The 10639-nt window shown below is 46.2% G+C and overlaps 4 protein-coding genes across 4 annotated transcripts; 2 read left to right on the forward strand and 2 right to left on the reverse strand.

Annotated features, from left to right (window-relative positions):
- Positions 1-259: 259 nt before the first annotated feature.
- Positions 260-1969, forward strand: N7525_004638 (uncharacterized protein; the record flags this gene model as incomplete). The annotated part of the gene is made up of 5 exons (XM_061213097.1): positions 260-376; positions 425-537; positions 560-713; positions 1392-1487; positions 1514-1969. 5 exons carry the CDS (start codon positions 260-262, stop codon positions 1967-1969), a joined length of 936 nt encoding a protein of 311 aa, XP_061070118.1.
- A 1206-nt stretch (positions 1970-3175) lies between these two features.
- On the forward strand, positions 3176-4545 carry N7525_004639 (glycoside hydrolase family 71 protein; the record flags this gene model as incomplete). The annotated part of the gene is made up of 5 exons (XM_061213098.1): positions 3176-3391; positions 3434-3704; positions 3756-3981; positions 4038-4142; positions 4212-4545. Coding segments are annotated over 5 exons (1152 nt in total), but the record flags the coding sequence as incomplete, so codon positions are not given.
- A 1956-nt stretch (positions 4546-6501) lies between these two features.
- Positions 6502-7178, reverse strand: N7525_004640 (uncharacterized protein; the record flags this gene model as incomplete). The annotated part of the gene is made up of 3 exons (XM_061213099.1): positions 6502-6707; positions 6746-6868; positions 7097-7178. The coding sequence occupies 3 exons, from the start codon at positions 7176-7178 to the stop codon at positions 6502-6504; spliced, it is 411 nt and encodes a 136-aa protein (XP_061070120.1).
- Positions 7179-8796: 1618 nt separating this feature from the next.
- On the reverse strand, positions 8797-9630 carry N7525_004641 (ankyrin repeat domain-containing protein; the record flags this gene model as incomplete). Its single annotated transcript, XM_061213100.1, has 1 exon — positions 8797-9630. The coding sequence occupies one exon, from the start codon at positions 9628-9630 to the stop codon at positions 8797-8799; it is 834 nt and encodes a 277-aa protein (XP_061070121.1).
- Between the last annotated feature and the right edge of the window lie 1009 nt (positions 9631-10639).

The following is a 10639-nucleotide window of genomic DNA, read 5'->3' on the forward strand; positions in this document are numbered from 1 at the left end:
GTAATACATCCTTCACTTGAGTCTAGTACAGAGTTAGAACAGTTCAATGCGGGTTTGTTTATTGTGATTCTAGTCGCATGGTTGAAGACAGCTTTTTTTGCGATGGCCAATGGCTCTCCCTAAAAAAAAACCAATTTAGCGTGATACGGTAGATTGGCATATAATATATAAAAAAACTATTTCCTCGACTTACAATGGCGATATTCAACTCTCTATCTTTCTACCTGAATATAGAGGAACACTGAATCCTTCGAGCCCAATGGACGCTCCTGCTTCCCACTCTCCTTCGGGCCGGACCAATAAAAGAAAGCGAGGAGCACCAGATCTATATGAGAAGCTAGTAGGGATGCCAGGCAGCACCAAGCAAGTGACAAAGGTCAGATTTCACTGAGTCCGTATTTGATCGGCTCTAACCAAAAAACAGACAATCTCGATGGGTGCGGCATGTTCCCTAACCAGTGATTTGACCAAAATCCTGCAAAAAAAACCCGCTTTAGCATCTTCCGCTATTGACCTCCTGGACCTCTATTTGTGCCTGTGGGAGTGTTACATGATCAAGTCCGCCGGCAAAATACGCTTGGAAGAGGAACGTCGCTTCCTATAAGGCTCTAACGAATGGCTGGTGGGAGAGAATGAGAAGCTCTAAGAATGCTGTGATAACCAGGAGCTGCTGCTGTGGGATCGTTGTCAGGCCTTTGACTCTATATATCAGGGTATTCTCGGAACATTGTAGAATAGTGATAGACGCTATTGTCATATAAATGAGTTATAGTGAGTTTTTGCTCAAGCGAAATGAGATCGGCACGCTTGACCTGGCTATGGCTGGTATTGTACTGGTAGGCAATAGAGTGATAAACAGGTCTCGTGGTTCTTGCGTTGAATAGAAAAGGCAGGCAATGAACTGGTCGGAAAGGATAGTTCAACGGGGTGGAGTATGGGTGGGGCGTTCTATAGGTGGTATCATACTACCAATGAATGTACTTTTAACGTAAAAACACAAATCGAGCACTGTCTGCGTCTGCGTGAATCAAGAACAACCAATCACTGGCACACAGGGACTTTTGTTGAATATGGCTAAATATCTGGTTTTGTTTGGTTTTTTTCCTGTGTTTATAAACAAACGCCTTGCCACCCCCTAAGTACTAAAGCTCTGCGCTAAACCTTAGACTTGCTTGCCTGTTATTCTGGCCTATAAATATAAATCTCTAATGAAACCACAGAGATTTTCTCACTCTCTAAACCTACCTTTTCTTCGTAAACCGCTTTTTGTTGTGCAATCTCACGTGCTGCGCAGAAAGAATGGGGTAACTTGATCAACTTGGTTGGTTGAAACATCTTCGATGGCTAGTGTTGGCGCTGACAAAACCCTTCAGACTTCGATTTGGATCTAGACCTTGAGTCAATCTGGAGAGAATCGCCGAATATACCGATACCACCACCTTGTCTCGCAGCCAATCGTAGCACTCTCAGTTCAATCTAACCTATTAGTATATCACAATATGCAAAAAATGAGGCCGAGAGGCCTCGTGCTATCGAGTGCATTTTCTACCCTAACCATGATAGCGAGTGCGCCTTTAGCTGGACGGGGCCGGATCTGTTGTCCCTAGACACCTGTGCCGATGATATTTTCCTCTACGTGTCAGCATTCTTTCTTTTTGAACGGGTGCACTGGATAGAAATCCGGCTTAGCAAGCTTAGCACGGGAAACGAAGAGGTTGTGGAAGAGTATCCGTTCTTTCTTCCGCGGGTTGAATCGATGTTGGGGAACCTACGCAGAGTGCGTGGTCAGATACGTGATATCATCTCGCGGAATGGCTATATGGGAAGTGCTGGGGAAACCCGATTTCAATTGTCTTTGCGACCGCAGATAGAGACTGTAGCAGATCCTGGCATGCGGAGCGCGATTCCTCTATCTTGCATCCATCCCTCTCTGCCTATAGCATCGTTTGATCCACAATTCTTTGTGTAGAATATTGTTGGGAACTGGGGAATATGAGTGCTCCGGCTCTTAGATAGCCTGATATCATAATGGGGTCTGTTTTGACCCTTCTGTGGCTTTGTCGAACTAAGATGAAGGGGCCATTCAGATTTGCAGATTTTTGGATAATAATCTCAATAGAACAAAATATGGATAACCATCGCGTTTACTGAATGATATGTACTATCTTTCGTGGTTATCTTTTCATTTGTGGGAAGCCCTAGGTTTCCCACAACCGGTGACATATAAACGGGGGCGTGTTATGACATGTAGTGTTGGAGACTGCGGGAAATCAGCGCGTTGGAGATATTCCGTGCCAGAAACGAGTCGGTGACCAGTGCTATAGCGATCATCGGTGCGAGTCTGTTCATAGATTGCATGGTTAACAAAGAAGCAGAGTTCGAATGGACCCATCAGAGGGGCGGGAACTCACGGCAGTTGAACGGGTTTATTCTACGAGCTACGTAACATAGAAACATTGAGTGAAATGTTTTTTTTTTTTGCTGTTGTTTTTCTGCTATTACGTCGGGCATGTATAGAAGATGATTATGACCTATGAGCCTGGTTGCGCGTTTATTGTATCTGGAAGATCCATTATAAAATAGTTATGGATGTTTAAGTAACCAAACCACCGGTGTGGTGGTCATTCGGATATATTTTAGTACTCCTGCAACGCCACCTAAGCCAGTTTATAAGTAAACAAGAACTCGGTTGCTCTCTGTACTGCTTTGGACCTTGTCCTTATGATGACATAGTTTGTATGGGCCATTTGACTTCTGGGGTGCTCCTCCATGGTAAATTCCTCATTACGGTTACAAGGAACGTTTATCTATTTTCTAGAAACGCATATAAGGAGTGAGCGGGAATGTAAGTAATGCGCTTTTTAACCAAATGCGTACATCAAGATCCTGATCTCACAGTGCATTCCCTCCTCTTAGTATTTTCCTTATTCTTTTCACTGCGAGCTTTCGATCGTATACTAACCCACGCATCCATTCCAAACTTCATGTTGCTGGGACCCATTGTGGCCCTATTTGGCCACATTCCCTTTATCATAGCTTCCTCACTCCCAAATAAATACACTACCACGGCTAGCTTTGATGACAACCATGGAAACAGGCTTGTTTTCTGCCACTTCATGGCATGGCACTCCGGCATCCCCCATTGAATCGTGAATCTAGTACTAACTCTCATTAGGTTGGCATCGTTAGCAACCGCCAGAGTGCTAGCGACTATAACGACGATATGAAGCGCGCCCAATATGCAGGCATCGACGCTTTCGCCTTGAACATCGGCACTGATTCTTACACGGACGAGCAACTAGGGTTTGCGTATCAATCTGCCGCCAACAATGGCATGAAAGTGTTCATCTCTTTTGACTTCAACTGGTGGCAGACTAGTCAGGGCAATGCAGTCGGCGCGAAGATCGCGTAGTATGCCAATCTGCCTGCCTAGCTCAAGGTTGATGGGAAAGTATTTATGTCTTCGTTCGCCGGTGATGGTGTCGACATCGTAGCGATCAGAGCAGCTGCCGACAGCGATATATATTTTGCACCCAATTTCCACCCCGGTCGGGGTGATTTCAGCAACCTTCAGGCCGCTCTGAACTGGATTGCGTGGGGAAATAACGGAAACAATGGGTCTTCAACTCCTAGCAAGCAGCTCGCTGTTGCCGATAGTGATAATGCTTATAATACGGCTCTTAACGGGAAACCCTACATCGTGTGTAAGTGGCTCGAACAAGGTGTTTTTTCTTCTTATGCTGATTCAAAATTAGCGGTCTCGCCTTGGTTCTCGACACATTTCGGCGGCGAAGTCTCTTACACGAAAAACTGGGTGTTTCCCTCTGGACTCCTGTGGTATAACCGATGGAGAGAAATTCTAGCTACCAGTCCTCGCTTCGTAGAGCTTCTCACCTGGAATGACTACGGCGAATCGCACTACATTGGTCCGCTATCATCGCCGCACATAGACGACGGGGCCTCCAAATGGGTCATGGGAATGTAAGTAGAACTCTCCCAAGAAGTACAAGGGGCGACAGCGAATAACGCAAAAACAGGCCACATAATGGCTGGCTCGATATGGCGAAGCCTTTCATAGCCGCCTATAAAGCTGGCTCAAAACTACCAATCCGTTTCCTCGACGAAGAAAAGCTGGTCTACTAGTACCGAACGACCCCTAAGAATGTCAATTGTGATACAACCGACACGACAATGCAAGGGTGCTCCAATAGCTGGAGTGGCAACTTCGTCTGTGGACGACCCGATGGCGCGGATAACATGGCCGACGAGGTGTTCATCGTAACGATACTGAAGTCTCCTGCTACCGTGTATGTGCAGTCTGGCTACGAGGCTGAGACTTATGACGCCAAGGCCGGAATGTGGTCGCACTCCGTGCCGATGGGTGTGGGTAGACAGAGCTTCAAGGTTGTTCGTGAAGGAAAGACGGTTGACTCTCTGTATGGGATTAGTCGGAGAGATATTACTAACACGTGTCCCTGTGGCATCTACAATTTCAATGCTTATATAGGCACTCTGCCGGCGGAAGCCTCTGTTAACCGGCTGTAGCCGGCTGGATTGGCACTATTGTCGCAGGGATTGCAGATTGTATGTCCGACTACACTGGGTGCTAGGTGAAAGAAGCAATTTAAGTATTACTATACTCTTGCTAGATTCTAGAGGATATTAATTCCTCAAACAGTCAGTTAAAAGACTTCGTGGCTCAAACATCTGACGATCTGCTTTGTCTTCAACAATACGAAACACTATTTCCCTCCGATGACTACTTGCCCATCAATTATATTGCCACAGAATTACGGATCTCGGTAGAAAAGTTGTCGAATCAAGAAAACCCACCGTATATGTGGACGGTTCGTAATTAAAATTAAATCAATAATATTCCTATACTATTCTGTATATCGCCTAGTTTCCCTTAGCGTTAACTTCAAACAAATATGGATATCGGACTGATTGAGCCGCTGACTGTAACCGATTGGCAACTATCGCAGGTGATTCTATAGGTATCAACATAGCAAATGTCGTCCTAGAAGATATACAAGATCCAGTACCATACGTGGTGCGCATTACGGTGTTCCCCAATTTAACGTGGCCCGCTCGATTATGGATATGCGCTAGGCCTTGGCGATAGGACTAGAGAAGAGTTATTATGGTAAGACCGATTGCGAGAATGTCTACCTGGGCTTCGATGTCCCTAAACGCGTTGATAATTGAATGACCGGTCGGTCTGTATAGGGATCATCAACTCCCTCAAAGATATATACTATCTCCGCTTCTTCGGATGTCAGAATCTGAGGGTCAACGGTGAAGGTTTTTTTCTTAATGCCTGATCACGAAATTGCTTTGAGTCGATTTTGCAAAAAGTGCGGTGTAATCCCGGTTCCCGCCTAAGGAATACTGAACAACCTACTATAGAGAACAGAGTTGTTTATGTTTATGTTTATATCATGGTCAAACGTTCAAGTCCGTTCCTTGACCATGTATGTTCGGTGCCGCAAGGTCATTTCAGTGAGCAATTTTCTCTATACTTCACGGTAACAGACTTATCGATAATCTGGTATTTGAATCATTGAAAAGGCCAAATCAAAAATGCCTTAATGGGATAATATAACGTTGTGTATCTCTTATGCCTACGGCCTACTCAACTATTTTCAGTACCCACGCGTATAACTATGAGCTGGTTCCTTAGTACTAAGTTGTGGGCGCATGCCAAGTGTGTCAGAGTTTGATGATCCATGTGCATTTTCGGATAATACTGATATACTGAGCAATAGGGCCAAGAGATCTTTTCGTCCATTGAAGTCGCCTCTAAGCAGGAACCGTCCACCAACTCACATAGTGCGCAATATACCAATAGGAAGAAACGCGGACAACGATCTACCAGAAATCAGGCCGCAGATTGGCTTTCTTCGTTGCTAGCTTTGCCATGGTCGCCGATCATCATTATATCATAAAAACAACTCAGAAGATCCAGAAGCATTCCCTCTAGAAGGGATCTGCTCGCGAAGGCGAACCAAATGTGCGGCGAACAAGGCCAGGCTCTAAGCTTCCCATGGAATGCTCCCTGTGATACATGAACTGCCGGCAGATGAGATGGCCAACTATGTGGTGAGTTTGCCAATGAGCTCCACAAGGTCAACCAGTCAACCAACCATTAAGCTGACACCGCGCCAGCCATAATATTACTCTAATTGAAGGCGGGCGGAGCGGGTCCGAATATGAATGCGCGTAAGCGAAGCGCACTGAGGGCATTGGGATCAGGGTGGATTGTTTTGCGCACTAAATGAAGCTGCTAGAAGTTAATAATTCGGTCGTTGTAACGATAAGGTTTCTGCACGCCTAGGCTAATATATTTATAACCTACTTCGCGTGGTTGCCCATCTGAACACTTCCGGTTTGCGTATTTACTTCCTCGGACAATAACGATTGTAGCCCCTTTCTGTCCGCGCGAAACCGTCGTACTTATTCAATTTGATTATCCTCTCCTATAACTGTTGGTGGTGGATGTTAGCAGTCCCCAATTGTAGACTGGATGCTATCGGGCAAATCTTCGTCTTCACCCCGTGTATGAAATATATCGAGATCGAAAATCATCAGTCGGAGATTTCTTCCCGCGCGGGGTTGAACAGTCTTCGTGATAGCCTCACGTATCGACGGACTCGCACACACTGCATAGCAGCTTGTTAGCACCATAACGGCCTTCCGCTTCCAACCTATAATAGGAAATGAGATCGGAATCGGTGACACTCACCCGCCACGGCCACAGCTCCGCATTGGTTATTTATAAGTCGCGCAACTTCCTCTTCAATATTAACCGAGCCATAAAAGTACCAGAGCCGCTCACCCTGTTGGTAGGAAATATTTTCTTCGGGGCCTGATTGGGTACGTGGGTAGTAGATGCTGAATTGTAAAATCTGGAGCTTGGTTAGATTACGTCGCCTAGGATGAGTTGTGCTCGCAGATAACTTACACAAAACCCTTTCCGATCGAGATGGAATAGCTGTTCTATCCATTTGTTCACCCACTTTGGATACCCTGCGTGTACTATGTTAGCAAAGGCGATCCCTAGGCTCCGAACCACGGGCCAAACGTAGGGATATACCATCTGTGCTAACTCGGCGCTTCCAGAGAACCTCCAGCTTCTGTACCATTACTTCTCGCTTATGACTGGCTTGTACTAGCATCTTAATGTACGATAGCGCTCGAAAAAATCCAATATCCTCTACCACGAAGAGGATTGTACCGAACCGATAGAAATTGAGAGGGTGTCCGTAGGGTCCGAGTACGATAACCGGCTGCCTACTCGGGAATTCCAGTGCGTCATGGTATAGCTTTCGCGTAAGCCTAAGTTAAGGCTCAGCTACCATACGCACCGTTCGTTGAATCGGTCCGTCTTCCCAAAACGTAACATAGAAAATAGGAAGCTGAAAACAAGCGCGGAAGCTGGCCCGTGGCATCTAGAGCTACACGTACTGGCCAGGGCGGATCGGTCGGTTGAGGGGTAGTGTGATATCAATCTAGAGGAACTAGCTCACAGAGTTCATGGTCACCTCATTTCGAGAAGATTTCCAAGGCTTCTGGTTCTATACAGCCACCATACAGACAATGGCGCTAATGGAAAACCACAGGCAAATAGCGCCTACCAAGTACCACCGATACAATGACTATCGCTCTATGAGGTGGTATATAAGCGCGCAGATCGCGGTTACCGCAAGAAGATAGTGGCATTTCATCGCAAACTATATATGACGCCGTTAGACCGCCGCGCAAGTCGCTGGTATCACGAGAACAAGAGCAGATCCTGCCTATATTGAGTTAGCTATAGCCACCTGTGCAACTCGTAAATATAGCTCCACAGATAGTAATACGTACCGCTATTAGAACAATGTACCGTGGATTTGCAAGGTTCGTCGTTCTAGCGACGCTAACGAGTAGCGAACAGTGCAATAGAGAATAGAGCACACATATGCGACCTACCCAGCGATAGAACCACGCGAGCATGTGACGGTCCATATGCAGCAGATCTGCCGGAAAACCAAAAGTCACACCGGTGCATAAGGGGATGAGGTTGATGACTGCCAAAGAGCCAGCTCTTTTCTGTGCTTCCCTCTAGGAATAGGTTCGTAACCGAAGGCCAACAATATTTGCCGCAAGCATGACAGCTAACACTAGTGCTTGCCGGTACTAGGAGATGTCCAGCCAGCTCATGCCCTTTGGCAGGTGGACGTAGGCAAACTACCGCTAGGAGCCTAATATTTTCAATTGGAAGGGGCGACAAAAGCCTATATGGCGTCTCCCCCGCGCCTAGCCCCACACACCTCGTCCAAGCTAATAGATCAACCATATTGACAGGACGGCTGCAGCGCTAATGGTATACAAGTTAGGGAGAGAGGTGCTAGCAAACCATCGATATAAGTCTGACCCAATCGGGGGCATTCTGTTTGGTTGTCAATAACTCAGAGAGAGAGACGATTACCTATATATAGGCGGCTAAGCCTTGCTTTTCATATTATCAATTTCCTGAGGGCAGAAAGAGCTTTCTCTCGTGGTTTTAGGTAATAAGCTCCATCCCTTTGCAGTCTGTTTGTTGCGGGCTCATTTAGAGTAATGCTCTGCCTGTCTTTCATATAACCCCGTGTCAGAACGGTCGCCGCAACAAAATGATCGTCCGCATATCCTAATACACATCGCTAGCCTGTTCACCTAGCAAAATGCTGGAATGATCCGGAGTGAATCTCGATTGATTTTTAAAGAATGAGACATAAATGACAGCCAGAGACTATTCTTATTTGATAAAAGTTATTAGATGTAGGCAAACCTCACATGTCTTATGAACAGCCGATCTTGGCTTGGATAACAGCTGTCCCGTCTTTTCCGCTCTATCTCATCTTCAATGAGCTTCTTCACAGCATGACTGTTGCGGGATCTAGCAAGGAGAGCTGGAACTTTCAGGTTTGAAACACTTTTCGAGTCCTGGAGTAGCCTTTTGACTATTTTCACGTCTCCTCCTTTGACTGCCAACCCCAGCGCGGTTTCGCCCCAACGATTGCTCAAATTGAGGTTGATGGCAGGATGCTGAAGCAAGATGTCCAGAATATTAAAGCTTTGATTACGGACAGCCACGAAAAGTGCACTCTCCTCATCAATGCTGTTCAGCTGGTTGATCTTCAATCGATCACCTTGTTCCACCAATAATTTCACCACATTAACATCGCCTCTTTCGGTGGCTAGGCAGAGCGGGGAATCTTCACGTGTGTGTCGAGCATTGATTTCAAGCTCGTTGTGAGTAAGGAGCAATCTCACAACCGCAATGTTACCCTCCGTTATAGCTAGGCGGAGAGGTGATCGAAAGCCCGCGCAGATATTTGGGTCGAGAGTCGGTCTTGTAAGAAACCATCGTAGAACAACTGTGTCCATTCTCCTTGCCAGATGGTGTAGTGAAGTAGAAGGCTCACTATATCTCCCTCCTCCGACTATATTGATATCCACGTCATTTTCAGTCAAAAGTCTCTCTGTGATATCGTCGCGATGACTAGAAGTCGAATACCACAGCGGGGTATTTCCAGAATCGTCCTTGCAGTTTACGAGAGCGTTTTGACGTAGCAACAGATCTACCACTGCGAGATGTCCACCCATTGTAGCTGCGTGGAGCGGCGTGCCGTTTCTTTGGTCTAGCATATCACAATCGATGGATTTTTTGTCGAGAAGTGACTTGACGGCCGATAGATTTCCACTAGTAGCTGTAAGATGTAAGGCCGTTCTTCCCTGGTGATCCACTGCGTCAACGTCTTCTCCCTAGCTGAGCCGTATTCGTAACGCACTAGGGTCCTTGCTGTTCGTATCATCCCTAATCATTTCTGTATTACCGGTGCACGTCTCGCTCTTTGTCTCGGGGCATACTGTTCTGTAATGATCTAGGAACAAATATTTGATGGGCTCCCTGTTCTTGATGTAGGCTTCGATCTAAGGCGATATACCATCCTGATCTATCGCGTCAGGGTTGGCACCTTTGGAGAGCAGCATGGCCACAAGCTCTTTGCTTTCATAAAAGACTGCAAGCCAGAGCGCGGTTTGGCGCTGGCAATGCAAAAGATCTATCTCGATATCAGGGTGTTAGAGGAGCCTCTTCACGACGGCAGATGAATTTTTCTCCACGCTGTACCACAAAACACTCTTTCCAGCCTTATTCCTCAGGTTGACTTCTGTCTTTTGATTCTTCAGGAAGAGCTTAAATGTCGACCCGGACCCATATTGCACGGCTGTCATCAAAGGGGAGTAATCATCAACCAATGCGTTAACGTTGGCTCGGTAGGAGAGTAAGGTTTTTGCAAAGTCGGTACGGTTGGCTTTAGTAGCCTAGTGAAGTGCAGAACTATTCTGGTGCTTGATGTTGTATTTGATCAAGACCAACCGTAGCTTTAAATAGAGTATTCGGCTGGTTCAGGTAAGAGTAGAAATTTCGTTTCCCCTTAGGGTGTCGGCTATGACCTAAAGAATCTCGGTCGGCAAGTCCAGGATAGTGGCGAGTAACTTGATAGTCTGTATCTTATTATTAGTCTCCGTAAGCCTTGATGAATAAGTATAGCTTCTTGGAAGTAACGACTATCATACCATGATTGTGTTGGTGGTTTGTTCTATTTCGGAA

The sequence above is a fragment of the Penicillium rubens genome (assembly GCF_028828025.1).
Source record: "Penicillium rubens strain IBT 27055 chromosome Unknown utg000002l_segment0_segment0, whole genome shotgun sequence".
In the NCBI taxonomy this organism is placed as follows: domain Eukaryota; kingdom Fungi; phylum Ascomycota; class Eurotiomycetes; order Eurotiales; family Aspergillaceae; genus Penicillium; species Penicillium rubens.